We start from the raw sequence: 25,658 nt of genomic DNA on the forward strand, positions 1-25,658 counted from the left end.
GTAATGCTCATGAGCTTAAATCATAACTACCTTTATAATCATAGTCAAGTTGAAGAGTTAAATGGGTGTAGACAGGAAACGGGAGATCTGACTTGCTTAGACTTGAGCTGAGTGATGCAATATTTAAATGAGGATATTATAAATCAGGTTTAGCGTTACTTCTATCCTTGTATTCAATGAAGTGAACTTGCTGGTTCTTCTACCTGAACTAGTGACAAAGGCATCTATGCAGCTTTTTCAAAATAATTGTACTTTGCTAACTTAAACACTGGTGGAGCAGTGAAGCTAATGAGCTCTCTATCACCACTTGTTTTTCTGTCTAAATGTGTTGCAGATTTGGAGAGTGCAGAACCTTTTTGCATAATGATAGCAGTGAAAGAATATAAATGTAGCTTTGTTTTATTGACAAAATATGAAAATCTGATTCTAATATACAAATTCAGATTTTAAAACAACAGCATTGTGTCTGACTAAACCATAACTGAAGCAGGTTTCTTGAAAAACTTGTGGGAGATTTAAAAAAATTTGTTTCATAATTTTTCAGGTTTTTTTGTTTTTTGTTTATTTTACAGAAACTTGACTTATAGACTTGATGTAGTTAGCATTTTTTTTTCTGTTTGATAACTAGAAGACATTTTCCTTTTAGCTTGTGTAAACACCCTTATACATGTGCCCTGAGCAGATCACTGTGGGTAAGTGTTGGTGGCAGTCCCTCATTTTTGAGGTCTCACTTGAGAGCCCTGCACTGCCATGAAGAGAGGGTGATCCCAAAGGTGTTCAGGTGTCCTGAAGGGGTAACTGGACCACTTTGTCTCAGATGTCAACTCCAGTAAATGTCAAAAGATATCGACTCCAGAAATTGGAAATAACCAGTTTCCAGTTTAGGAACTGGTCTAAGTCAAAACTGTCTATTTGACTGGTTCAAAAAATGTTTGAGGACTGCATTACTGCTATTGCGTAGGGAATCGTGAATGTCTGTTTACTGACTGAGATGGAGAAATACAACTTGACCAAGCCATGAATATCCATGTAGGAGTACTTAAAGTCCAATTTGCATCAAGTCTGAAGTTTCTTTCATATTTAGCAGACAGTGCATGTGAGCTGACTCTAGTACATTGTGTTCATTTTAGACACTTCACAGAACAGGAATTTAAATGTGAACATTTATAAAGTTTGTTTTTTTCATGTTGTTTGAATAATATATAGAATGTATATATATTATATAATATGTAGAAATAATTGCTAAAAGTTGGCACCATAAATAGCTGTGGATTTTCATAACTTGGTAAAATCACTGGTTTCCATGTTGTTTTCCTTTTTTTGTTTCTTTTTTCCTCCCCCAGTATGGTGTAACTAATCTCTGTGCAATGTGAGTACTCCCTTGCCTCCTAGACCTCTCTTCCCTCCCAATCCTCCCCCACCAAATCCCTGATTTATGCAAAACCTTTAATAGAGTAAAAGGGCCTCAAGAGAAGACTGTTCTGATGTTTGGAGAGGGCTTTAATGAAAAGTTGCATTGTTATTTCATATTTACTTACCAAATCCCGCCAGAGTAAATTCTTGCCAAACTAGTTTTATATATTTCTTGTCTGGTCTTGCTCACGTATTGTTTTGTATCAGGACCTTGTCTGACAGGAAAAGCGACCAGAGCAGTTCAGGCTATGGCAGTACTAACAGGTGATGCAGTAGAAATGAAGTCTATCTAAAACTTCTTGTGCAATATTGAGAAACTTTTAAAGGAAGTAATTAGCAGAAGTGATGCAGCTTATATATCAAAGCTATTTTTAAGTAGATTGTGCATGCTGAAATAGCACAATAGTGATTTAGGAATGGGTGTTTCTGCTATTGATTCTGTAATCGTGAATGTTTTTTTACATTTGCCTTGGAGGTAGGAAATAGTTGTGGTAGGAAGCAAAAAACAAGGATACATGGATATTGAAGTTTCAGCTTGGGTGCTGTTTGTTTTGATGGATGTAGTCAGGTCACTGAGTCAGTATTGCAGTTATCCGTTTTTAATGTTTCCATTCTTCAGTAAGAAGATTAATTGTTGCGAACAAAAATGGTGAATTGGGTGACGTATGAGGGATCAGGCTCTCTTAAAGCCCAAACTAGGTTTTGCATCTATGATTTTGTAGTGAAGGCTGGCTTATGGTTCAATTCTAGCTTAGCTTTGAGATGGGGAATCTCAGCAGAGGAAACCTCAGTCAAGTCCTTTAGGAGTGCAAGGTGCTTCACAGCTTGTCTGTTTGTGTCTTCTGAGTCTTGGTCTTTGCAAATGTGTTTCAGTATTTGCTGTAGTTATTAGCGGTAGAGGAGTTTTTTTAAAAATGGGCTGGAGGATGAGGAAGGATCTTTTTTAAATTTGAGAGCAGTTTACAAAGGCATCTCTTCAGTGGACTTCCCTTTGAATGTGTTTGTTAAGAAATGTTGAAAGATTTCTGGTGTACACAGGTGACTTTGTCCAACCTGTATATACTAGTGGAGTATTCAAACTTTACAAGTTTATCCTATTATTTGCACTATGTACCTTTTTTTACAGAGCAGGTTTGTGTATTAGCCAGCTATGTAGGCACCTCTGTATGCATGACAGTGTGAATAATGAATGACCATTTTTAATTGTTCCTGAATCTTTACTTTAAAAAATATCTACTGGGTTATCCCCTGTAATATGCTACAACAGTAAGTCTGTTTAGTGCATAAAAACCCACATACTTGAAATCCAGTTAATTGTATAATAAGTGCTTGCTTAGAAGAAATCAGTTAATGATATTTACTACTTAGAGAAATCATAGAAAAAAGTCTGTAACTTAATTTTTGAAATGACTAGCCTAATGACTGTAAAATGTAATTCTGAAATTTGATCATCTGATGATGATGACTTGAAGCAGTATTTAAGGAGGATGTACTTATAAAAGCAATGAAGTTTCATAGTTATCAAATATCTACAAAATATTTGACCTATGCATATATATTATGTGCAAATACATAGAGTTCTAGGATATCAAAACCAAGATGAATATCTCTTGATCTTCTTTTATGCAGCATGTTCTGTCAGGATTTATATACATATATGGATTTAGAGGAATTTTTGGAGTCCCATTTCTTGTCCTGTTCCATGTTTAAGAAATCAAAATATTTTCAAACCTTTTAGGGTGGAGGTTATTTATTTATTTATGACTTCTATTTTTAGTGTGGGTGGGATTTTGTTAGGTTCAGGTTTGGCTTTGCTGTGATGTTTTTATTATTTTTGTTTGTTTGATGCATCACTTCTAGACACCATACCTGAAAAGGCCGATGCTAATTGCTATTTTTAGGAAGTCAGGAACTTTGCAAGTTGATGCAAGTTTGATGGTCCTCCCAGCAGAAACGTTGTGCAGCCTTCTCAGTGAAAAGCAAGGAAGCTCTTTTATTGTGATACACAGTGCAACAGCCTGGGGCACTGGGGGGTGTATTTGAGAAGCAGGATTATGTAGCGTGATCAGACCCTGTGTTTACAGGGCAACATTCCCCCATTAGCAAACAAATCCTTTAAGAATAGCACACTGAGTACTAACCAGCACTTGGGTCTTATGCTGGAGGCACTTTATGGACACAACCTTATTCCCTATGGCTTCCTTTCCTATCAAAAGTAATAATAAATACTATAAAGCCAGTCTTCCCAGTTACTGCTAGACACATGTATAAGCACAAAGCCACACCCACACATTTGTATGCATATATGTATCTGTGGGTATATATAATTTTTTATTTTAGATGTGGAAAGTGTTCTTGATATAAGTTTTAGATATTCTGTTTACCACCCCTAGCAAAGGGCAGGTAGTAAGCATTTTGATGGTGTTAAAATATTGGTTTGTTTCTTTTTATAGCTGTTCTATAAAACCTCATGCCTTTTACAGCTGTATTTAACCTTTTGTGCCTGTTGACCACTATCTGACATGCTTTATTTTGAGGACAATGTATTTTCCTTTTATGCAGGGAATATTGGGAATGTGTCAGAGTCCTAAGTGTCAGTGATTGAATTGTGACTCATGCAGATCTGATAGAAGAGGGAAGACTACATATCTAGTCTGAGGCAATTTATAAAAAGAACTTGAGCTTTACCTCTCAATTTACATTTATTTACAGAACTATGACCTAACTAGATGTTTGATGTCAAGCATTTGCAGGACTGCAATGCAGACTATACGGTAGAATAACATTTTCCTGTTGGCATGTGATAATCTGATACTATTTCCTTCTTCTTTTATGCAGGATCCAAACTACTGGATACAAGTGCATCGACTGGAGCACGGGGATGGTGGGATCTTGGATCTTGATGACATTCTCTGTGATGTAGCTGATGACAAAGACCGTGTAAGTACCAATGGCTATGAAAGCAGCGTGGCACAAGCTGCACATCTGCACATCACTGATGTGTGTTTCCTGCACATGTCCCAAAGTGGGAGTCAGCACAGAGATTTTAGACATTTTTTATGTAGCTTGCCTGACATATGTGAGAAATTGGTTACTGTCATGGGGTTTTTTTTAAATTGAAATAGTGGGTTTTCCATCCTTTCTGGTTCTTTAGCAGTTCGAATAGGAAAAGGAGACTGCAAGGATGAAAAAACCTCAAAGAGTGGAACATTAATGTGCAAAAAAAAAAAAACATCTGTGAGCTGATGTTGTAGCTTTGTGTTACCAGTTAAATATGTGAAAAAAAAAACCATGCTGGTTTTAAAATATTGAGTGTTGGGATTTTTTTTTTTTTTGTTTAATCCAAAAGTCATTTTTGGAGGAATTGCTAGTTACACAGAACTTGAGACAGTAATTATACACTGCTGGGCCTTGAGTGCTTTTATTCTTTTTTAAGTAGAGATTTAGACCACAGTCAACTGAGAGGCCTTTTGTTTGTTGGCTATTTGTTTGAAGTTATAGATACAAGAATCTTTGAATTTCTTGTTCAAAAACATGTAGGTAAGAAATATTGTGGCAAACTGTAAAGTTATGCAAATGTGCCACTTTTCTCTGGAAGGCCACACGTGTTTGCTGAAGTCCTTGAAAGCATCTGAGCCTGATACAGACTTCAGTCTGGAAACATTTTTTGGGACCACACTCCTTCACAGAAAGCATCCTTAATTGCCTCTATTGGAACAGGCACTGTGAAGGCTCCTTGAAAACTGGCCAAATGATGACTCTTAGGCTAATTTTTCAGAAATAGATACTTTGCCTGTAGTTATTTCTTGTGACAAAACTTAATTGACATGGTTATTTCAACCAGGACTTTATAAAGAAAAATTATGTGAGGAGTCTTGGGACATGAAGACTCCTCACTGTCTGAAATGTTGGGATTACTCAAGCTGTATAGAGTAACAGTGCTGAGTTTTCAGGAATTTCTTCCATAAAAATAGTGCCCAGATAAGATTTCATGAAAAGCTAATTAAAACCTCTAGTTGGTTATCTCATATTGAAGTGCTCAGCTGTGTGATTAGTTTAGCTTTTGCTTACAGGCCTCAGGGAGGCTGGTGCAAGTTGTCACTAAATATAAATATTTTTATATATATACACACACAGAGACTTATTTGAATAATGCACTTCTTAGCTTCTCACATGCTCTGTCTCTCAGAAGTTTGAATTCTGGTGATTTCAAGACCTTATTCTTTGGATGTTACCTTGCCTTGCTGCCTCCAAGTGGGGTAATTCCTCACAGTGAAACTCTGTGGGTGTTTTTATGTGCGTGACTAATAGCTGAAAAGGTCTGACTGCAATTGAAGCAAGCAAAGTCATTATTACAATATTGTTTTTGTGTATAGATGGACAAGATACTTAGCAATTAGTAGTATTTATCTCTGCATTTGCCAAGCTCATCTCTGCTGATGGCACCTATGAGTTAAATTTCCTTTTTTTAAAGGAGCTTGCAGCATTGATTAGGAAGGTGCAATATAAACATGCACTGTGCTGTACTGGTTTATATCCTTGAATTAGTCATTCTTGCTTGACCTTCACTTTTGGGTCTTTTCAAGTATTTTGGTCATTAGTAATTGGTTTTTTAGTTTCCTGTAGTGTGTTTTACAGCTGACCTTCTTGGCTCCTTTTAGTTTTGTGTTGTTAGCTTTGCCCCTGTAGCAAGTGTATTCAACTGGTTTTGTGTTGCTAGAACCTAATACAAGCTTCATAAATGGGAAGTTTGGAATATATCTCCAGTTAGGGATATTTTGTATCTGTACACTTAAACATAACTTGTAAAAAAGCATTTAAACAGATGGTGTCTAAACATGTAATTAAATGATTACTGAGGTCTGTAGGATTAGCTGTGCTTAAAATTAAACATTTGCCTATATCTCTCTTTTTTAAAATTGGGACAAAAATGTCTAGGATAATTGGAAAGCTGAACACTTAATGTTTCAGTGTTCATTTTCACAAGAAACTTCTTTATATTCTTGAAGAGAAGTTTGTTGTGTTATTTACTACCTGACATCTGTATTTTTGAAAATCAGTTTGCTCTTACTGTGGTTCTTTAGACTTAAGGGTCAGTGACAAATGTAATTTTTGTCTTTGGTGGTGCTTTAATGCTATAATTGTGCAGTGTCATATCAGCACAATACAGAATGCAGAGCAGCTAAGGACCACTTGTCCTCTTGATGGATTTATTGCTCTGTATAGTCAACTGCCATAGTAAAATAAAACACTTAAGTGATGTGAAGAATATATTTACTCCTATTCCACTGTCTCCATGGAGAAAATGTTCTGTCCTATAACAAATACAAAGACCCTTAGAGCAGCTGTTCTGAAAGGAATGGGAGAAGTATCTTTGATGGCGTCCTTCACATTAAAATGCAGCTTGGTAGGGTACTTTATTTAGCTGCTTCTTCCCTATATTTTGCTATTCTCTTGTCATTTACTAAAACAGAATGGATGAGTAAGGGTTAGCCAGTTGTTTTCTGGAATAATTTGTAATGCTCAGTGTTGTTCCTTCTTAAAAAAAGGAGCAAAGATTGAAACAAACTACATGGAAAAACTGATTTTGCTAAGCTGTTTGTTCCTTTGTTCCTTTCTGAAACAGCTTTTCTTAAGCCCTTTAACATAGTTCATTGAGAAAGGGCATAAAGCACTCCAACTTAGCCAGCATAAGATGTGGACATTTATATTACACAATATCACTGCATGTGAAGTTGCTTGGTTAATACAGTTAATGGTAATAACTTTATAAACAAAAAAGTAATAAATGTTCATTTGAATAATTTTTTTTAGAGAACTTTAAAAATGTATTGAAATGTAATTTTTTTCAGGTTTTACTATGGAAATATGGAAAGTTTTCAGTGGAAACATACCAGTATTTTTTAATTTATGTATTTCTGTGAATACAAATCGGCTGACTTGTTACTGTTTTTGAAAAATATTTGGCTACAAGAAACAAGACTCTATTTTCAGCTAGCATTTAGTCAACTGTTTAACCTACTTCCATTATTTTAAAAATACAGATTTCTTGTGCATTTAGTGATTAGACCAATATTTTCAAGATAGGTTAATAGCCTGTTTTGTTCAGATTTCTGTAACTTGCAAAAGTAGCCCTCTCTATGAAGACTCTCAAAAAACATATGTCATCTTGATAAGTTTCCAACTTGATGATAGCATACTTGATGACCTCAGTTCAGTTTTTAGTAGGCAGACATTCTCAGCAGCAAGAAAAAAACCAAACCAAAAAAAAAAACCCAACTGCAGAAAAATAACAGAACCCAACCATCCTTAACTGTGTTTTCTTCAACTAGGCTGAGGCACGTAGATACTTTAGTAATTCTCATACTTTGGGTGTAATATGGAAGTGCTTATCCTGGGATTTGGTAGATCCTTGTTTATCCATGAAAAAATATTGAAGAAATTGTGGTGTAATCTCCTAAAAAAAAAAAAAGTAGCCAACAAACCCAAAGTGTGTGTATGAATATAACTTGCTCACATTTCAATTCTCACTGAAATACTTATTGTATTTTGAAGAATTTGAAAATAAAATTTGTTTGCAATTATATGTAATTTTTTTATGAATAGAAATGCTCAGACTGTTGCTCAGTGGGAAACTTTAGAGATCAAAATGTCTGTGTTTGGCATAGCTATACTGGTGAAAAAGAGTTTTATTTCTTACCAAGAGAACAAGGATCTGCCATTAACAGCCACTGATTGTGATGGGAAAATAGAGCTACTTTGAAACAATGTAGGTATAAACCTAATGTTAGTTATTCATAAATTCATTTGCTCCAATATGCTTATTTTTTGACAGATTAGTTTGGAATTAACAACGTGTAAATGTTAAAGGCCTTGGCATCTTTTACATTCCTTCATCACTGTCCTGTTAAATTCAACACTGGTTCTTAAAAATAACCACAGTAATTTGGTATATGCTTAGATTTACAGCCTGGCATTATTTCTCTAAACTAAGGTAGACATGGACTTTCTTTGCTTGACTGAACATTTTCAAATATTCAGTCAGCTCTTCACCCTGCATAATTCATGCTTACACCCACTGAGTGCAGAGATAAAAACCAGAGGAATATGGTTTGGTCTTGTCTGGAGTGAAGTCTCCTGCTTCCCACAGTGTTTGTGTGTGTGTGGTGCTAGGTCTGGCCCAGGTCACTGGAAGTTCAAGGTGATGTTGGTGCTTAGTGCTACTTAGACAAACTTTGAACCTCCCAGAAAGACACACAAGAAGTTGCTGGTTTGAGTGGAATACTTCTGGTGAGAATGAGATGGAGATTAATTTCATGGATCTGTGCTGAAATGGAATTTGTAAACATTGATGAGTTAGACTTAACTGTGTTAAGTAAGCAAACTGCAGCTGAAATTCAGGGAAATCAATTGTGCTTCATTTGCATCTGCTTTTAACAGACCTACAGAGATTCTATTAATATTATTATGAAGTGAGTGCCTGCTTGCTTCAAGTGTGAAGAAGTGTGAAGACTTCTAGTGGGAAAAAGTCTTTGAACAGCTTCTTCACATAATATGAAGATATATTAGGACCTTTTCCCAGTGCAGTGGAAAGGAGATGAACTTTGGGGTTTTGTATTAAAACAGATGGTCAATTCTAAATAATACTGTTGTTTTGTTTACTTCCTCTTGGAAAGCTCTGTTGAGTTAGAGAGGCATGTGATACACAAAATGTGGGTTTGGAAAGAATGACTATATTTTGTTTGTAACAAATGTTAACTGGAAGCACAGAAATAAGGCTATTTTGAGAAAATCCATTATAATGTTAAGGTTAAAGGCTAGCTGGGGACTGGAGGGCTGTGATCACAATATCCTGCTGCTATTGATTCTTGCTCTCTCACTCTTATTTTTAAGGGCGGTTATAAAAGACCCTATTTCTGTAGTAAATTCAGGGTAGGCCAGTGACAGCAGGATGCTGTTACAAAGAATGAGATTCTGGTAACCCTGCGCCTGTTCATTCACTCAAAAATGTTAAAGAGCTTTTGAAGTCAATGAAAGCTGTGCAGATAAAGTTGTGTTATCTTTAGATTTCCATCAGCACATAATCAGAATACTCAAAGTTGTGTTGTTTATTCCAAGTTTTGGGTGTCTCTGCCTCATTTAAGCAAACTTGCAGCTGAATTTGCATGTGATTTCTCTTTGATTCTCCAAGTTAAGAATTTAACCCTAAAACCATGGGTAGAGAATAACAACTTTTTGTGCTTATTGTTTCTGCCATTAACAGATTAACACCCTGGAGTGAATGAAGGAACATCTTCTCTAGGTCCCATGCAGCAAATCTGACAGCAAAACCTTAAAATACTCCAAAAATTACTCAGAAATAGGATTATTATAATACCATGATTGGTATATGCTTTTTCCCTTCAAAACCTTTCTATCAAATTGATCATGGCAATAGTTGAAAATTATCTTGTGCCACAGTGTGCAACTTCTCTCGTCTTGTTCTGTGTCTTCATTCCCAGTATCCCAGGAAAACAAGATGACCTTGAAACAATTTGTTGCTACTCACAAGTGACTTGGCAAACACATTTTGGGCATAAGGCGTTCTTTTCTTGTAGCAGCTTAAAATAACTGCTTGAACCACCAAGCTTGGGAAAGTATTGATACTGGGAAAGAAACCCATCATATAACAACCTCATGATTTTCTGTTAAAAAAATTCAGGTTTTGAACAATGGGCTCTTTATGTCATCTACTGTTTGACAGCGGTTTTTATTTTAATTATGTTTTTAGATATTGACAATTTTATTTTACTGAAATTTTAAAAATTGGTAGAAACAGAATGTGTCCATTTAAACCAGGTGTTTTTGCATTAACACCATTGACTCATTGGTGGGATGGCCACATGATGATTTTTAGGTCTGTCTTGCTGATGAATCTAAGGCAGAAAATCAAAGTATTTACACAACCTTTATTCCTAGCTGCTATTTAATGAAAATATATTTGAAAATAACATTCTCAAAATATAAATATTATTTTCAGTCAAAGAATGGAATTTAAATGCTTGTAGTATTTCTAATAGTAAACTAGATTTTAATTTCACAATGTTAATGGATGAGACTAATACCTAATCATATATCTATGGAAGTGAGGAAATAAAGGTCATAATACATAAATATTGGAGCATGCATTTTTCAATCCCTAAGAGATATTTAGATGTAATTAAATGCAGTCTCCTAACTGTAGTTCTTAATTTTTCACCTCTTTCAGCACTGTTCTTCAAGTTGTTAATCTCATCATCACTTAGTTTTTTTAGCTATGTGGTGACTGCATTTCCATTCATGATTTGCTGTGTATTTTTGGGATAAATTGCAATATTCTAATTCCTTTCCTGTAAGGCTCAAACAGTTGTATTGATGCACAAAGAACTTTCAGGTAGGAAAGGACTGACATTTGTAAATCCGTAAGTCAGTTTCCATGGAGATCTGAAGATCTGCAGGTTAATCTGACTTCTGAAAATTAATATTTTGGTTAAAACTGTCCTCTGCAGGCCTATGCATGAATATGATATACTGGAGAAGATCATGACAGTGTTGTCAAGAAAGTCATATCTCACAATATTATTCTATATTCTCAGCACAAACACAGACCTGAGCAACAGTGACTGGATTAGTACAGTCAAAAACCCCCACAGACTTGGCATGGAATAAGAGGAAGGGTTTTATGGATGTGTAACTGGTTGGAAAATGGAAAACAGAGCATGTATTGTTCAATATATTTGCAATTGTTCTGAAAGAAGAGAAGGGAGATTTGAATACTGGAGTGACAAATTCCATTATTGTGTGGGAAACCGAACATGGATGGTGAATGCTGGTCATGAAGAGTTGCAGAGCATGCAGGGAGTAGACAATACCATGGTGGATGTAATATCATTTTGGCAAAGGTGATGTTCTTTTGGAGAGAGACTGCTTTAACTGAATACACAAACTAATGAGTTCTGCAGCTCTTACATTTGGGACAATGTGTCTGATTTTGCAATGGACCTCTGGACACAGTGGTTTACGTGCAAGGAAAAACCAGGTCTCAGAAGGCTTCCAGCAGTTTGCCCTGTTTCTGCCTCTCCCCAGTACTTTCATCCCAGTCCTGCTGCTTGGCTTGTGAGGGCTCTGGCCTCATGACCAGAGGGCTCTTTGGACCCCATCTTGCAGCAGATTTGTTCACTCAGGTGGCAGAAGACTCTTCCTTGCAAAACTAAATGAGTATTTTTCTGCAATTTTATGAGTACAGTAAGTTGACCAAAGGCAAGCTGAGGAGGAAAGGGAGAGGATTTTGCATCTGGGAGTGGTTGAGGTATGAAGGAAGAGGAGGAAGAATGGGAACATGAATGGGCTGAGACTTTGCTTCTCAGTGCAGCAAGGCTGCTGGTGGCTGTGGAGCTGCTGCAGTGATCCCTGTGGTGCAGCAAGGGGTGCAGAAGGGGATGGGTGGGAGGATTTCTCTGCTGTGTGTGCTGGTGGTGAGCCCCTGCTTCCTCCAGCACCAATCCAAGCAACCAAAAAAGATTTTGTAGAACTAGCAAAAAGCACAAAGCAAATGCCAACACTGACTTCAGGTACAGATTAATGTTCTTCACCAGCAATGTCTGAATGCAGCAGGATCTCAGCCTTGAGAAGACATTATAAGAAGCAAACCATAGATGGCTGTAGAATCAGAGGTGATATTGAGAAGTGGTTCTTTGTTTTTTTCAGCACAAGATCTGGGGCATCAAGTGAAACTGTCATAAGAGTAGCTGTCTGCAAAAGGTTTTCAAACTGTCCTTGGCCTTAATTTTCATCAGAATATCTCTGATGTTTATCAAGTGCTGTAGATACTTCATGAACTTTTGAAGGATATATTTTTTCTTGAGGTGTTGTGGTTTGCAAGCACATAATACTGAATTCTCTGCTTATTATAACTCTTCCAAAAGTGATGCTTTTAAACCATGAAAACTGGTAATTTAAGTAGGATTTCAGTTTGTGAGAAAAAGTTTCTTTAATCTAAACTTTGGTGAAAACCACAGTGTGTTGAAATGATGATTGTGTCAAAGTGTCTAATATTGTAACACTGAAGGTCAGTATGTGACTGTGGATAATGACTTCTACAGTATTATAAGCACATCACAATTAAGCAAGACTTTGTACTAAAAATATTTAATAATGGATTTTTTCTGTATCTTGTAATAGTTACAGATTCACTGGTTAGATATAGTTGCAGATAATATAAAGTTGTGCTTTCTAATCCTTCACAGTGTAAATCTCCACTAAAATGTGCAGTGAATCCAGAATTAGGCCATTATAGCTAATAAATACTTAACATTCTGATAGTTTTTGGTTAATTTTAGCAATATCACTATGTCCTAGAGGTATATTATTCATTCTACAGCAAAGGAGGAAGTTGTAAGAAAGGTTAGTTATGGGGATTCATTAACACCGCACTCTTACTCCTTGAGATCAGCAGGTCTTAAAAGAAATGCTGTTCCAGCTTCACAGATATTTCCTAACAGAGGTGTAAGACTCATACACCAGAGGACTGACCCATATTAGAGCTTAATTATAGTAATGGATAATCCGGCAACTATAAATTATTCACAGTTGTTTTGTACGCGAAGTAACATCATGAATAAAATAAGGAAAAGTTTCTGGAAAAGACCCTAGACAGTGCCTAAGTTTGTCAAAGGTGGTTTTCCTCCTTGTCTTTCAACATGGATTAAATGGTTTGTAGAGCTTGGCTCTTTGGATGTGTTTTGCTTAATGGAAATCAGGAGCAGCAACTCGGGGCTCTACAGCCTTGTAGAGTTCCTTGGCTAATACCTTATGCAAGAGAAACATTCCTACCTAAACACAGTCCTGGTACAAAAGTTGCAATCTCAGCTGTCTGATAAGGTTCCCACACTGTCACTAGGATGATAATTCATTACCCTCTTATCCATTGATACCAACAGGTCTTAAGAGACTGCAATAACTCTGTAGTTATTTCCCAGGAAGGATGGTAAGGTTCAGAGTCAGGTGCTTTATTTTCTAGTTGACTTGAAGTTGAAATATCTCCTAGGTTTGTAGCATGAATAGTCTTACTGACAAAGCAGAGAAGGGAATATTTAAATTAGATTAGAACAGAGCCCTTTATGTATTTAATGGGGTGCTTACTGCATGCTGAAGGTTTCTTCAGAAAGGGCCTTAGATCCAAAGAGAAAAAAATAATGCTGTCTTTCTTTGGGAGCTCTGACTTTTCAGTTGACTTCCCAGCAGTAGCCCAGAGAGGAAGGAGTTAAGAAGATGCTTTGAACCAAAGTCTTCTGCTTCATCCCCACACCCTGTTGGTGTACTTCCACACCCTCTTGGTGTGCAGGGAACTACCTCCCGTTCACCTTTAGCGTGCTCAGCAGGATAGTCACTACGTTTTCAGATTAGCATCACTGCTGAAGCCTGTTTGAGTTTATACAGCAAGAAGGAGCTCTGCCTGCTCTTCAGTGACAGACAGCATTGCAGAACCATTGGCTTTTTTCATTTTTACAACCTGTTGGAACAACTGAAACTGTTCTTCTGTGGGCTTAATTCCTTGCAGGCTACCAGATTTCCTGTAGGATTGAAGACTGTTTCATACAAGCTTGGTGGGAGCTTGATGATACTGACTTTTATTTTCTTGGGATGCTGTTAACTTGAAGGTAACCATACTTTGGATGAAATGGCAGACACACCTAAGAGGAAAATTACAAAGAAGTCGTCGTCTTTTTCATATGATCGCCGGAGAGATTCAGTGAAAGTTAGGAGACAGTCCAAGTCTCTTAGCTTTAAGTCTGCTACATTGGGTGCTCAGAAGAGGCAGGCACAGAAAAAGCAGGTTTGTATTTGGATATTCCTCAAAAAAAATTCTTGCTTTCTGAAGTTTTATGGAGTAAATCTTGCTGTGTTATTATGAAGCGGAAAGTAATCTCTCCTGATTTGCAATCTGTGTGTCTGTAGGTATGTGTATATATACCAGCTTGTGGGCAGGTAAAGCTGGATTTCTTTTTTTTTTTTCTGTAATATTTCTTAAGAGCTACATAGATGTATACTGAGAAAAGTCTTCATCTTTTCTGCTTTTAAGATGTGGTTTATGATTTCTGTTTTGTCTCAAGGAGTTTCTCCTATAGTGCAATATGCGTCCTGTGAGCTTTGGCAGTGTTGTTTGTTGTGCTGAAAAACATGATGGGTGCTGAAACTTTTGAAATTATTATTCAGATTGCAGCTGTTCCACTGTTCTTCGTTGTTATTTTTCTTTTTTTAATGTTGAAATGTACCAGACTGAGAGCTTTAGGGAGTGAAATATCTTACTTATTCCAGAACAGGTAATGCAAGTCAACAGAAGCACCTGTTCTGGTGGGACCAGTTCTTGGGTTAGAGGGCAGTTTAGTGCCTTGGCAGTGCTGCTCTGCCATAGTAAAAGACTTTCATACACAGGTCTTTCTTTATATTTTGCTGGGATCTAATTTAATGAAATGTCTCCAACGAGAAGATGCAGTGTCAACTGTTGTAAATGGAATAAAGTTTAGTCAGTTCATGAAATATCTTCGTATACTGATCTCTAAAATTTGTTCTACTATGGAAGGCGTATGGGATCACTGACTGATCCACCTCTCACTCTGCACTTGTGTGCAACTTCTTGAAGGGTTTCAATGAGCTTTTCAGGGGATTTTTAATTAGCTGTGTACATCATAAAGCACTTTAACACTTTGCAAATAGTGTTTCTTCAAATGCTTTGAAACAGACTAGATCTTCAGTAGCACTAAAGCGAATTTCTTGCAAGCAAGTAGTTTTCGGATCCCGACTGTTCCGACTGCGTCTAAATTTTGAGGGCATATATCCATTCAGATTTAAGAGAATGAGTCCAGTTATTGTGTCCAGTGTAAACTTTGGTATGATTGAAAATACTATGTGTTTTATGTTTGTGGGATCATATTTGGTTTCATTACTATTTCTCTTGTTCTTGGAATGTTAAAATGTTCATTTTACATAGCAATAAATTCACTATAAAATATTAGAATAGTCCAGCTTAGTGTTTTTCTTTAGTGTTAATTACAGATATAGCTGAAGCTGTTTTACTTGAATTGAAGTTCCAGAAGTTCAAATGAGGAAATATTTGAAGAAATCAGGAAAACCTTCAAAAGCACTGCAAGCTCTGACAATCCTGCTGCACCCCCACCCATTATTTGATGTGTTTTTTAGAAGTAAAATAATAAATCTCAATTTTATGAAGATGTTAAATGCTAAATGACATCTGTGAACATTCAAGTTCACTGAATCGTTTGGGGAACTAGGCAACTCTATTTCAAAATTTCATTTGTGAGTGCAAATCAATGAGTATCCCTGTATTTTGATTTTAACAGACCATAAGGTTGTTGAGTCCACTCATCTTTTGGATGTCTGCCATGGTTACTGTGTGACCTCTAGTGGTTAATGAAAAATATGCTCAATTACTGAATTAAGGCTGTTACTTGAGCAAATCCTGAATGTGTATTCTTGTTGGTTTCATTATTTAGTCTTCTACATTCTATTTTTATTGAAAATTAAAAAAAAATCATCTGCTTTAGCTAAATCTTTTCCAGTGTCACTTCCAGAAAAAGTGCTTTGCTAAAATTCTTATTCATAGGGATGTGTGTCTGAACTGCAGTACTCATAGATGCAGAATTAGTTTTAAGAGACTTTTACTACTTTGGCTTGGTTACAGTATGTTAGTGGGTGATACATCTGAAATGAAGCACTCTAGACAAAGGTCCATTTTGATCAACATTTGTGTATTGGAAAGATCTGAATAAAGGCTTTTCTAACTCAAGAACGTATTTTTCCCACTTCTAAATGCTCCAGTTAACTGTAAGAAAAGTTAATTTTTCCTGCAAGCTTGGTCTTGTTTCAATCTTCAGATCATTATAATTAAGTGAGACAAAACCATTTTTACCTCCTCCCTGCCCTCCCCCTCTTCCCGCAAGGGCAACTACTTCTATGTGTATTGGAAAGGCTGTTGAACACAAAACACAACTGCATTTGTTACTGTTAACTTTAAAAATTATGGGTTTGAAGTTACCAGAATCTGATCAGTTTTCAACCAGCCAGACCTAATTCTGCTCAGCACAGTGTGACTCCAGGCTGGGTTACTGAGTGAGCAGTAGTTCAGTTACAGCACCAGGAGAAATGTTACTTAAAAATGCTTTTCTTTGTTGATTGAGTTTCTTTCTCTTTTTTTTTTTTTTTTTTTTTAAACGTTTTTCTAATAGATGTTTGACATCTGAGAGTATTTAAAACTCTGCTTTGGTCTTTGCTGTTTTAGGAGACAATAGTAGACTTTGCTGCTCACAATATATGTGGTTTTACTTGGGTGGTTCCCTGGAGGAGCAAGACTCTGCTTCTGCTTATACAAGCAGGCAAGCCAAAATTATTTTTTAAATGTTTTGGTAGATTGATATCAATCAAAGTCTGTCTCAAAATTACAGCATGCTGCAAAATCCTTTTCTGCTTCCTTGGCCTTAGTATCACTGACCTCCCTTTTTTGCAGTTTAATTTCTTATTTTCCTTTTTTTGTGGTAAAATTTCATTTTGACCTCCCCCCTAGTGAAAATTATTATATTACTGGTAAAATAGTAATAAGAATCTGAAAACATTTTTGAGAAAGCATTTTTTACATTTGCTGAATTACAGTGATGTAAAAAATGTTAAGGCAATTTGCTGTGCTTCTCTTGCTGTTCTGTGGGGTTTTTTTGTTAGCTTGGCTAACTTACTAGAAATGAAAAATCATAAAGTGTTCGTTCAAACCCAACAATCTCCTGATGTAGCAATGAATCTCTTTCAAGATAATCTTCCCATCAAATTATTTATTAGTACAGATCACTTTTTTATTCTGTTGCTTTCCCTGGGCTTATCTGTTCTGTGGTAGAAAATATGATGGTAATTACATTCACTGGCTGCTGATACTGTCATATTGATTGATCTGGATGGAAATTACATTCCAGAAATATGTAGGCTGGTCTTCTTAGGTGTAGAAGTATTATGCAACATAATGTATATTTGATAGTTTTAGGAGAAATGGCTGCCTCTTGTTGTCTTTCAAATGAAGAACAAAGTCAGTTGCATGAAGTATAAACTATAAATAAGTAAAAATTTGAGAGCAAAATCCTTATGTGCCGGGGAACATAAAAAACAGATCCAGTTTTATTTTTAGCTGTTTTGTGAGAGCCTCTCAAGTCCTACTTCTCTTTGTCATCGCCAGCTGACTGATTAGTGGGACATGGGCTGGAGCCTCAGTGGATTAATTAAGTTCTGAAGCTGTTTTCCTGATAACTACTTATGTGTTGCTTACAGCATTTTGGAACCTGGCAAAGTTCCATGCTCATACAAGGCTTGCATAGACTGCAGATTTGTGGTTTATTCACTAATATTCCTATTTTTCTTGCATGGAGTGCTACAGAATTGAGATGACAAACCTTTTTTCTCTTTTCTTTCAAGCTCCATAACTCCTGAACCATGTGGGGTTCACTGCCCGCTATCCCAGATGTGGAACAATACATACAAAGAGGGTGTTGTTAGAAAATCTTCCAATCCCTGTGTTTAAATATGATTCAGTTAATAGGAGTGTTCCAGATCCCTTGTTATGAGCATCTGAGAGCAGGCAAAGGCCTATGAGTTACACTTTCTGCTGTCATATCAGAAAGAAACAGAGTGGAAAAAGATGGCAGTGAGAAGGCTGGGGATGTGGAAGGGGTTTCTCAAAAATGTTTTTCACATCAATATATAGTAGACATTCCAGGATCGGGACTATTGGTGTGTGACAGGTCTGGTGAGCAAAAAGCCGTAGCACCAGCCACCATCAAATGATTTGTAATCATTTAAGATATTTAAGATAACTAAGCAGTAAAGAAAAATTAATTATTCTCATTTAATTTTCAGATGTTATTTTTGCAAACCATGATCTGTGATTACTTTTCATCTAGTGACTTTCTTCCTATCTTTTGCAAGAGTTTGTTTTGAATCCTCTAGGGTATCTCGAATGCCTTCTCTGGGGAGAAGGAAATCAGCTTTAAGTGTCAGCCTGAGGATTTGTTGTGAAAAATCTGATCCTATTTTTTTAAAAAAATGAAACCAGACAAGCATGTAAAGAGGAAAAGCATGTGATGTGTAACAGAGCACTGGGAGATAAGAGCGTGTAGGTTCCTCTGGCAGCTGGGTTGTTGGTAGAAAGTGGCCTAGCAAAACTCATTCCCTGTGGAGCCTGGCAGGCTGTTAACCATAGTGGTTTGCTATTATTATTAAAACTGTGGTCACAGCAGGGTGAGGTGGGTTGTAGCTGGTGAAGCAGTAACTCACCTTCAGTTAAACAGAGTAAAATCGAGGCAGAGTGGAATGATAGTGAGAAGTTTGGCCATTGTGAGTCTTGAATTCATGTTTTCCTTTTCTTATTGAGGCTTGTTCATGGAGATTGTGGTAGATGTGTGTGTTGGAGTGTTTCCACAGCAGTGTAAATCATGGTGCCTTGATGGAATTTGCTGTGGTGGTGTTGGTTAGTGTCCTCCTTGCTGCTGATTTTCAGTGCATTGAGAGAGTAGTTGTCCTCTTCCAGAGTTGTGGGTTCCCTCTCTTGGTGCCTTGTCCTGGAAGTTATTATGGTATTACATACAGTCATACCATCTCAAGAAATATTTTGTTGTGGTGTTAAAATAACAGCACGTTGCCAGGAGGTTTTCAAATTTAATTGGTGATTTCTTTAATGCAAGCAAAATATTAGGCTTTATTTTGACAATTTAGAGGTTCATCTGATCTAAATTGAGCTATTATTTTTAATTCTGTTTGAGTAATTGTTGTTATAATTCATGTAAGAGTTAACATGATTGACCATACTTTTTGATTTCTAAAAGTGTGGCTTTGTGGCAGATTTTAGCTGATTTAAGACTGTGGTGGTGCTGCAGGTGAGTGTGACCTGGCCATGTCTGTGCTTCCTATCTCTCCCTGGCTTCACCACTGGGAATTGTTGATTGTGACAAATGGGGTCAATGTGCTGATAACTCTGCCAGAAAAAAAGGACAAGCCATAGGAGAAGGGGTAATACAATGGCCTCTGCTGCAAGGAGCACTCTGGATGCTGGGAGCAGCTTTGCTGTCAGCAGAGCTCTGGATATTACAGGAAAGAATGAGTCTCCCTTAGGAAAGCTGGGTGAAAAAGGCATTCAGGGGTCCAGCTCTGCTAGCCAAGGGAGCAAAATGGCCAATTGGCCATTCCATTTGGCAGTGCATGATCTTACCCAATGCTGAGAGGGAAGGAGGTGCAAGGGAAGGCAGGTCCTTGTTCTTGCTTGTGCCCACAAAGGGCTGATGGAGACCCACAGAAGACTGGGTTAAGTTTGGCCAAATGCAGTATGCTGACCTGGTAGGTTCTGTGTGTATTCACTAAAGTTCTCACAGCTGGAAATACTCACCCTGCCCCAGATGAATGCTTTTGATCTGCTTTAAAATGTAGGCACTGAGGAGAGTAAGAAACAAAACAGTCATGGAGCTATAGGATGGTTGAGGCTGGAAGGGACCTCTGGAGGAGCCAAGTCCAACCCCTTGCTGCAAACAGGTCCTGTGCAGTGTGGATCTGAGCATCTCCAAGGCTGCAGATGGCACCGCCTCTCTGTGCACCTGTTTCAGTTTCTGCTGACAAGGTGAAAAATTGTTTGCAAAGCCTCATCTGACTTCCTGGTGTTGTAATTAGTGTGACTATTGCATCTCCTCCCACTTCTGTGCCACCTCTCAGAAGATCACAACTCTGTTTTCTTTCTCCCCTCCCATTAGGTCACAGATGACAGCAACAATCTTCTCTTTTAGCCTCCTCTTTAAACTGGTTAAGCCCAGCTTTCTTGGCATCTCTTTGCAGATGCTGTGGTCCAGCCTCCACTGTGCTGGTGACTGTCCCAGGATGTTCCAGCTGCACTCAGTGCTGTCACAACCTGGTCTGCAGGAGCTGCCTTCACCACGAGGGTACACTCCTGCCTCGCCTTCCAAGTGCTGCCCAGTGGGGATCTGCCCACCCTCCTGTACCAGCTCAGCATCCTGCTGGCACCCAGCCAGCACTGCTGCACACTGATTATTAATTTAAAATTCTTGGTGGCATTCCCTGATTAGCAAGGAAGCAGCATGCATGCAGGTTTTTTTGCTGCTTATTGTAAAGCATTGTATCCTCAAAATGGGGATGATGCATTTCAAAAGACACTGTTGTCAGCTGCAATAATACCTTTCTAGGTTTAGCCTTTTTTTCCAGTTACAGGGGGAAAAGCCTGCTAAATACAAACTAGATGGGAGAAAAAAAAAAAGAAGAATGATTTCTGGATATAAGTATTATAACACTCCATTTCAAAATGCTCATATTCTCAGCACTTTAGCAGAAACAGAAAATTAGGGTTTTAGTACCTCTCAGTACTTAAAAGTACATTTTAAGTGCTATGCCACTGTTTTTGTGGAATGATGATCCTTGCCTAGTATAGAACTTGTGGGAGTTTTTTGTGCTGTATAAGCAATATTTTGACATGAATTTTAAACAGTCACTGAAGTTCTGAGTGAATGGTCTTTGTTTTTGTTTTAATACTATTAGAAGAAGTTGCATTTTAATGTTACAGAATTTACTAATGGAAAAGGATTTAATCACATTTCCAAGATGTTGTCAGCTTTGTAATAGCAACAAAGTTTTACCCCCTGTTGTCCTGTACAAGAGTGAGTGAGCTTTTTGCTTTACAACAGGCTGATTTTAATATTTCTTGACAAAAGGAAAGAAAAATATTTTTAATTATCTAAAAATATGTCCCCTGGCTCAAAGTATACTTCTCAGATAGAAAGCAAGCAATGTTTTGCTTTCTCAGCAATTTCTGTCACTTGAAGTGTGAATTGATCATGGAGGTAATAGCACATGGGGAAAATCCAGTGGGAACTGTCTGATTTCATATGTGTTTCAGTTCAAACACTTAGGTTCTTTTGATTTGTAGACTGTAATTTTCACTGACAGTATTAGTGGCTTTTAGAAGAACAGTCCCCTGACAGATGACATCCATCTAACCAGCTGCTGCCTAATCTGACTTCAGGCTGAATATTGTGTTATCTGACTAATCTGAAATACAGTAAATATTAATGACTGTTCATCTGTTATTTAAAATAAATAGAAAGTAGTGAGAGAGTGATGCTCACATTTCACGCTTCTGCTGTAACTGGCTTCTTGTCATCTGTGACTGACAGCTTTTCTTCTAGGGTACTTTCTTTGTGAAAAATCGATGTTGTTTTAATTTTCTCTATTCTCCCACAGGCTTTATTACTCCAGTTTTCAGTAGGGTCAGAAATAGTGAGATGTCTCATGTGGTCTAAGTTTAAAACTGAAAAATCAAGATCTTAGTTTTCTTGTCAGTCTTAGGAAAATTACCTTTCACATGAATTAGATATAGTCAAGAAATGAAAAAAAAATAATAAAAAAGCATAAATAGTGCATTACAGATTTAGAATCATATAGTCAAAGAATCCTTTGGGTTGATAAAGGCCTGTAAGATCATCAGTTCAGCTGTTAACCCAGCACTGCCAAAGCCACCACAAAACTGTGTCCCTAAGTGCCACATACACAAGTCTTATAAGTACCTCCAGGGATGGTGACACAGTCACTCCTCTGGGCAGCCTGTTCGCATGTTTGATAACCCCTTCTTAGGAAATCTTTCCTAAGATCCAATCTAAAGCTCCTCTGGCCCAACTTGAGGCCATTTCCTTCTGTTTTAGCACTTATTAGTGGGGGAAGAGAGAGACCCCCACTTAGCTACCACCTCCTTTCAGGTAGTTGCAGCGAGTGATGAGGTCTCTGCTGAGCCTCCTTTTCTCCAGGCTAAACACTGCCCGCAGCTCCCTCAGCTGCTCCTCCTAAGACATGTGCTCCAGCCCTTTCCTCAGCTCTGTTGCCTCTCTCTGGACACACTCCAGCACCTCAGTGTCCTTCCTGTGGTGGACAAAACTGGAAACAGAACTCAAGATTCACCAGTGCTGAGTACCGGTGCACGATCACTGCCCTGGTCCTGCTGGCCACACTATTGCTGATCCAAGCCAAGATGTCACTGGCCTTTTTGGCCACCTGGGCACAGACTGGCTTGTATTGAGCACTCCCAGGTCCCCTTTCCTCCAGGCAGCTTTCCAGCTACTCTTCCCCCAGCCTGCAGTGTTGCAGGGATTGTTACGACCTAAGTGCGGTGTCCTACACTTGGCCTTGATGAACCTCAGGCCACTGTCCTCTGTTCACTGATCCAGCCTGTCCAGATCCCTCTGCAGAGCCCTCCTGTCCTCCAGCAGGTCAACACTTTTGCCCAACTTTGTGTTCCCTGCAAACTGACTGAAGGTGCCCTCAATCTCTCCTCATTCAGATCATTGATAACAATTGTTGGATCCAGCAAGTCAGGTCTCTCTCTGATTTCTTCAGAGAGGAATCAGAGTGCAGGGATTGAATTAAAACCCTTGGATGGATTGAAGTATGTTAAGGCACTCACACATAAAGTAGAGGTGTAAGTTTAAGTTTTAGAATAAGGAAGTAAGTACGTTTTAGAATGAGCTTTAATTACTTTTAGTGAGTAAAAGGTCTCAGATGCCAGAGTAAAAGTATGAGTTCTAGTGAAGGTTAAAAAACATAGCCTTAGATACTAGAGTTTTCCATGGAGGCTTCAGGAACATAGTTTCAGACATAATAGAACTATAGTAAGAATATTGCTTACATTTTTCAGATAAAACAAGATAGACCATATGGATAGTTTATATGCTACCTGGCATGTTAGGAAACTAGAATTCTAATAGGTTAAGAAATAGTGGTTCAAATTTGTGTCTTAGCTTGTTGGGAAGTTTCTTTATAAGAGCATGCATTGGGGAGAGCTGGTGCTTTTGCCATTTGCTTTTGCTTTGCTTTGCTCTCTCACCACCATCATCAACACCTGAGATGAAGACAGGAGCTGCTGCAGCAACATCAGGACTCCAGGAGCAGCTTCTGCTTCTACCTGGGACTTTATACCAAAGCTTAGCATGGATTTTAACATCTGTGACTTTGCTTTTAAGACTAATGTGCTTCTGCAATAACTTTATAGCAACTATTAACTGCTTTGCTCATTTACAAAAACAACTCAAAGAAATTGGTGCCCAGAGCACTGGAGATTTAACCCCACAAACAGTATTAAACAGACAATAGAGATAATAGTGAGCCCTGGGGAGCAGCACTGGTGACTGGCTGCCAGCTGGATGTAACTCCATTTAGCACCACTGGGTCTGAGCCTTGCTTTTCAGACAGTTTTTCACCCAACAAAGAGCCCGCCGATCCAAGCCATGGATAGCCAGTTTCTCCAGGAGATTGCTGTGGGAAATGGTGTTAAAAGCCTTAGTAAAGTCTAGGCAGACACATCCTTTCCCTCACGCAGTAAGCGGTCACCTTGTCATAGAACGAGATCAGGTTGGTCAGGCAGGACCTGCTGTTCATAAACCAGTGCTGGCTGGGCTTGATTCCCTGGTTGTCCTGTATGTGCTGTGTAGTGGCACTCAAGATCACCTGCTCCATGACATTTCCCAGTTCTGAGGTCAGGCTGACTGGCCTGTAGTTTCCTGGATCTTCCTGCCTCTTTTCTTGTAAATGGGCATCACATTTACCAGCTTCCAGTGACCTGGGAGCTCCCTGGTTAGCCATGGGTGCTAATGAATGATGGAAAAGGGCTCACTGAGCACCTCCCCCAGCTCCCTCGGTACCCTTGGGTGGATCCCATCCAGCTCCATAGACTTGAGTGTGTCCAAGCAGAGTAACAGGTTACTTACTTTGGATTATGGTGGTTTCATTCTCTTCCTCATTCCTGTCTTCCAGTTCAGGGACTGGGTACTTGTAGTACTGCTCTTTAATATAAGATTGGGGCAAAGAAGATGTTAAGTACATTTGCCTTTTCCTCATCCTTTGTCATTATGCTTCCCTCTGCATACAGTAAGGAATGGAGATTCTCCATAGCCTTCACTTTGTTGCTAATGTAATTATAGAAACACTTTTATTGTCTTTCATGACAATAGCCAGATTTAAGTTCTAGTTGGGCTTTGGTCCTTCAAACTTTCTTGGTATATAATCTTACAACATCCCTCTTGTCCTCCTGAGTAACCTGTCTTGTCTTCCAAAGGTCATAAACTCTCCTTTTTCCCCCCTGACTTCCAACCAAAGCTCTCTGTTTAGTCAGGCCTGTTTTTCTCCTCAATGACTTTTCTTTCAGTACGTAGGGCCATCCTGCTTCTGTGCCTTCTTGAAGAATGTCCAGCCTTCCTGGACTTCTTTGTGCTTCAATACTGCTTTCCAAGGGACACTGTCATCCACGTTCCTACACATGCCAAAGTCTCCCCTCTGAAGTCCAAGGTGACAATTCTGCTGCCTGTGGCAGTTCTGCTTCTTTCATACTTCTTCAAGAATTGCAAACTATAATTTTGTCATCTCAGTGCCCAAGACTGCCTCCAACCATCACATCACCCATCAGTCCATCTCTGTTTACAGACAACAGGACCAACAGGCACCTTCCCTAGGTGACTTCCTCACCAGCTGTGTCAGGGAGGTCACCTTCCATAAACCTCAGGTGGCTCCTGGACTATTGCTCTGCTGTATTTCCAGAAGACATCTGGTAAGCTGAAGTCTTCCATGAGAACAAGGGCCAGCAACTTGAGTCTTCTGTCAGCTGCTTATAAAATATTTCCTCTGCAACTTCATCCTGGTTAGACCTGGTGGTCTGTGACAGATTTCCACCAGGATATCTGCCCTATTGGCCTTCTTCCTGATTCTTCCTCATGAACACTCAGCTCTAGCATCACCATTATTTAGCTCTAAGCAATCAAAACAGTTCCTAATATATACAGGACTACCTGACTTCACCTTCCTTGCCTGTCTCTACTGTCAACCTTTGTAGCACTCCAGTTGTTATTACAGTCCAGTGAGTTATATTTTCAGGATGGCAAATATGGCAGCTGTCCTCCTGCACCAATGGATTTTATCTCCTCTTGTTTTTATATTCAAGTAGAGCCAGAACTTTTGTAGGAATGGGAATGGTTTCAAAAATCTTTCCTCGAGTGGTTTCCAAAGCATAGGATAGAATTCATGACCAAAAGTTGGAAAGAAGCAGTGTAGAACAGGATGGTGGTTATGGTTATTCCTACTGGTCAGAAAAAAAATTTACACAGCCTCTTGAACTTAGATCTGCTGTATGCTATACATAA

The 25,658-nt window shown here is 38.3% G+C and overlaps 1 protein-coding gene across 17 annotated transcripts in view; it reads left to right on the forward strand.

Moving 5' to 3' along the window:
* PARD3 (par-3 family cell polarity regulator) overlaps window positions 1-25,658 on the forward strand; it is a 448,279-nt gene that overhangs the window by 43,632 nt on the left and 378,989 nt on the right. For all 17 annotated transcript variants that reach the window (XM_033067619.1, XM_033067689.1, XM_033067626.1 and 14 more), the window contains exon 2: window positions 4,252-4,353. In XM_033067619.1, the coding sequence (XP_032923510.1) occupies window positions 4,252-4,353 (102 nt within the window). The remainder of the gene's footprint in view (window positions 1-4,251; window positions 4,354-25,658) is intronic.

This window comes from Catharus ustulatus, chromosome 1 (genome assembly GCF_009819885.2).
Source record: "Catharus ustulatus isolate bCatUst1 chromosome 1, bCatUst1.pri.v2, whole genome shotgun sequence".
Lineage (NCBI taxonomy): Eukaryota > Metazoa > Chordata > Aves > Passeriformes > Turdidae > Catharus > Catharus ustulatus.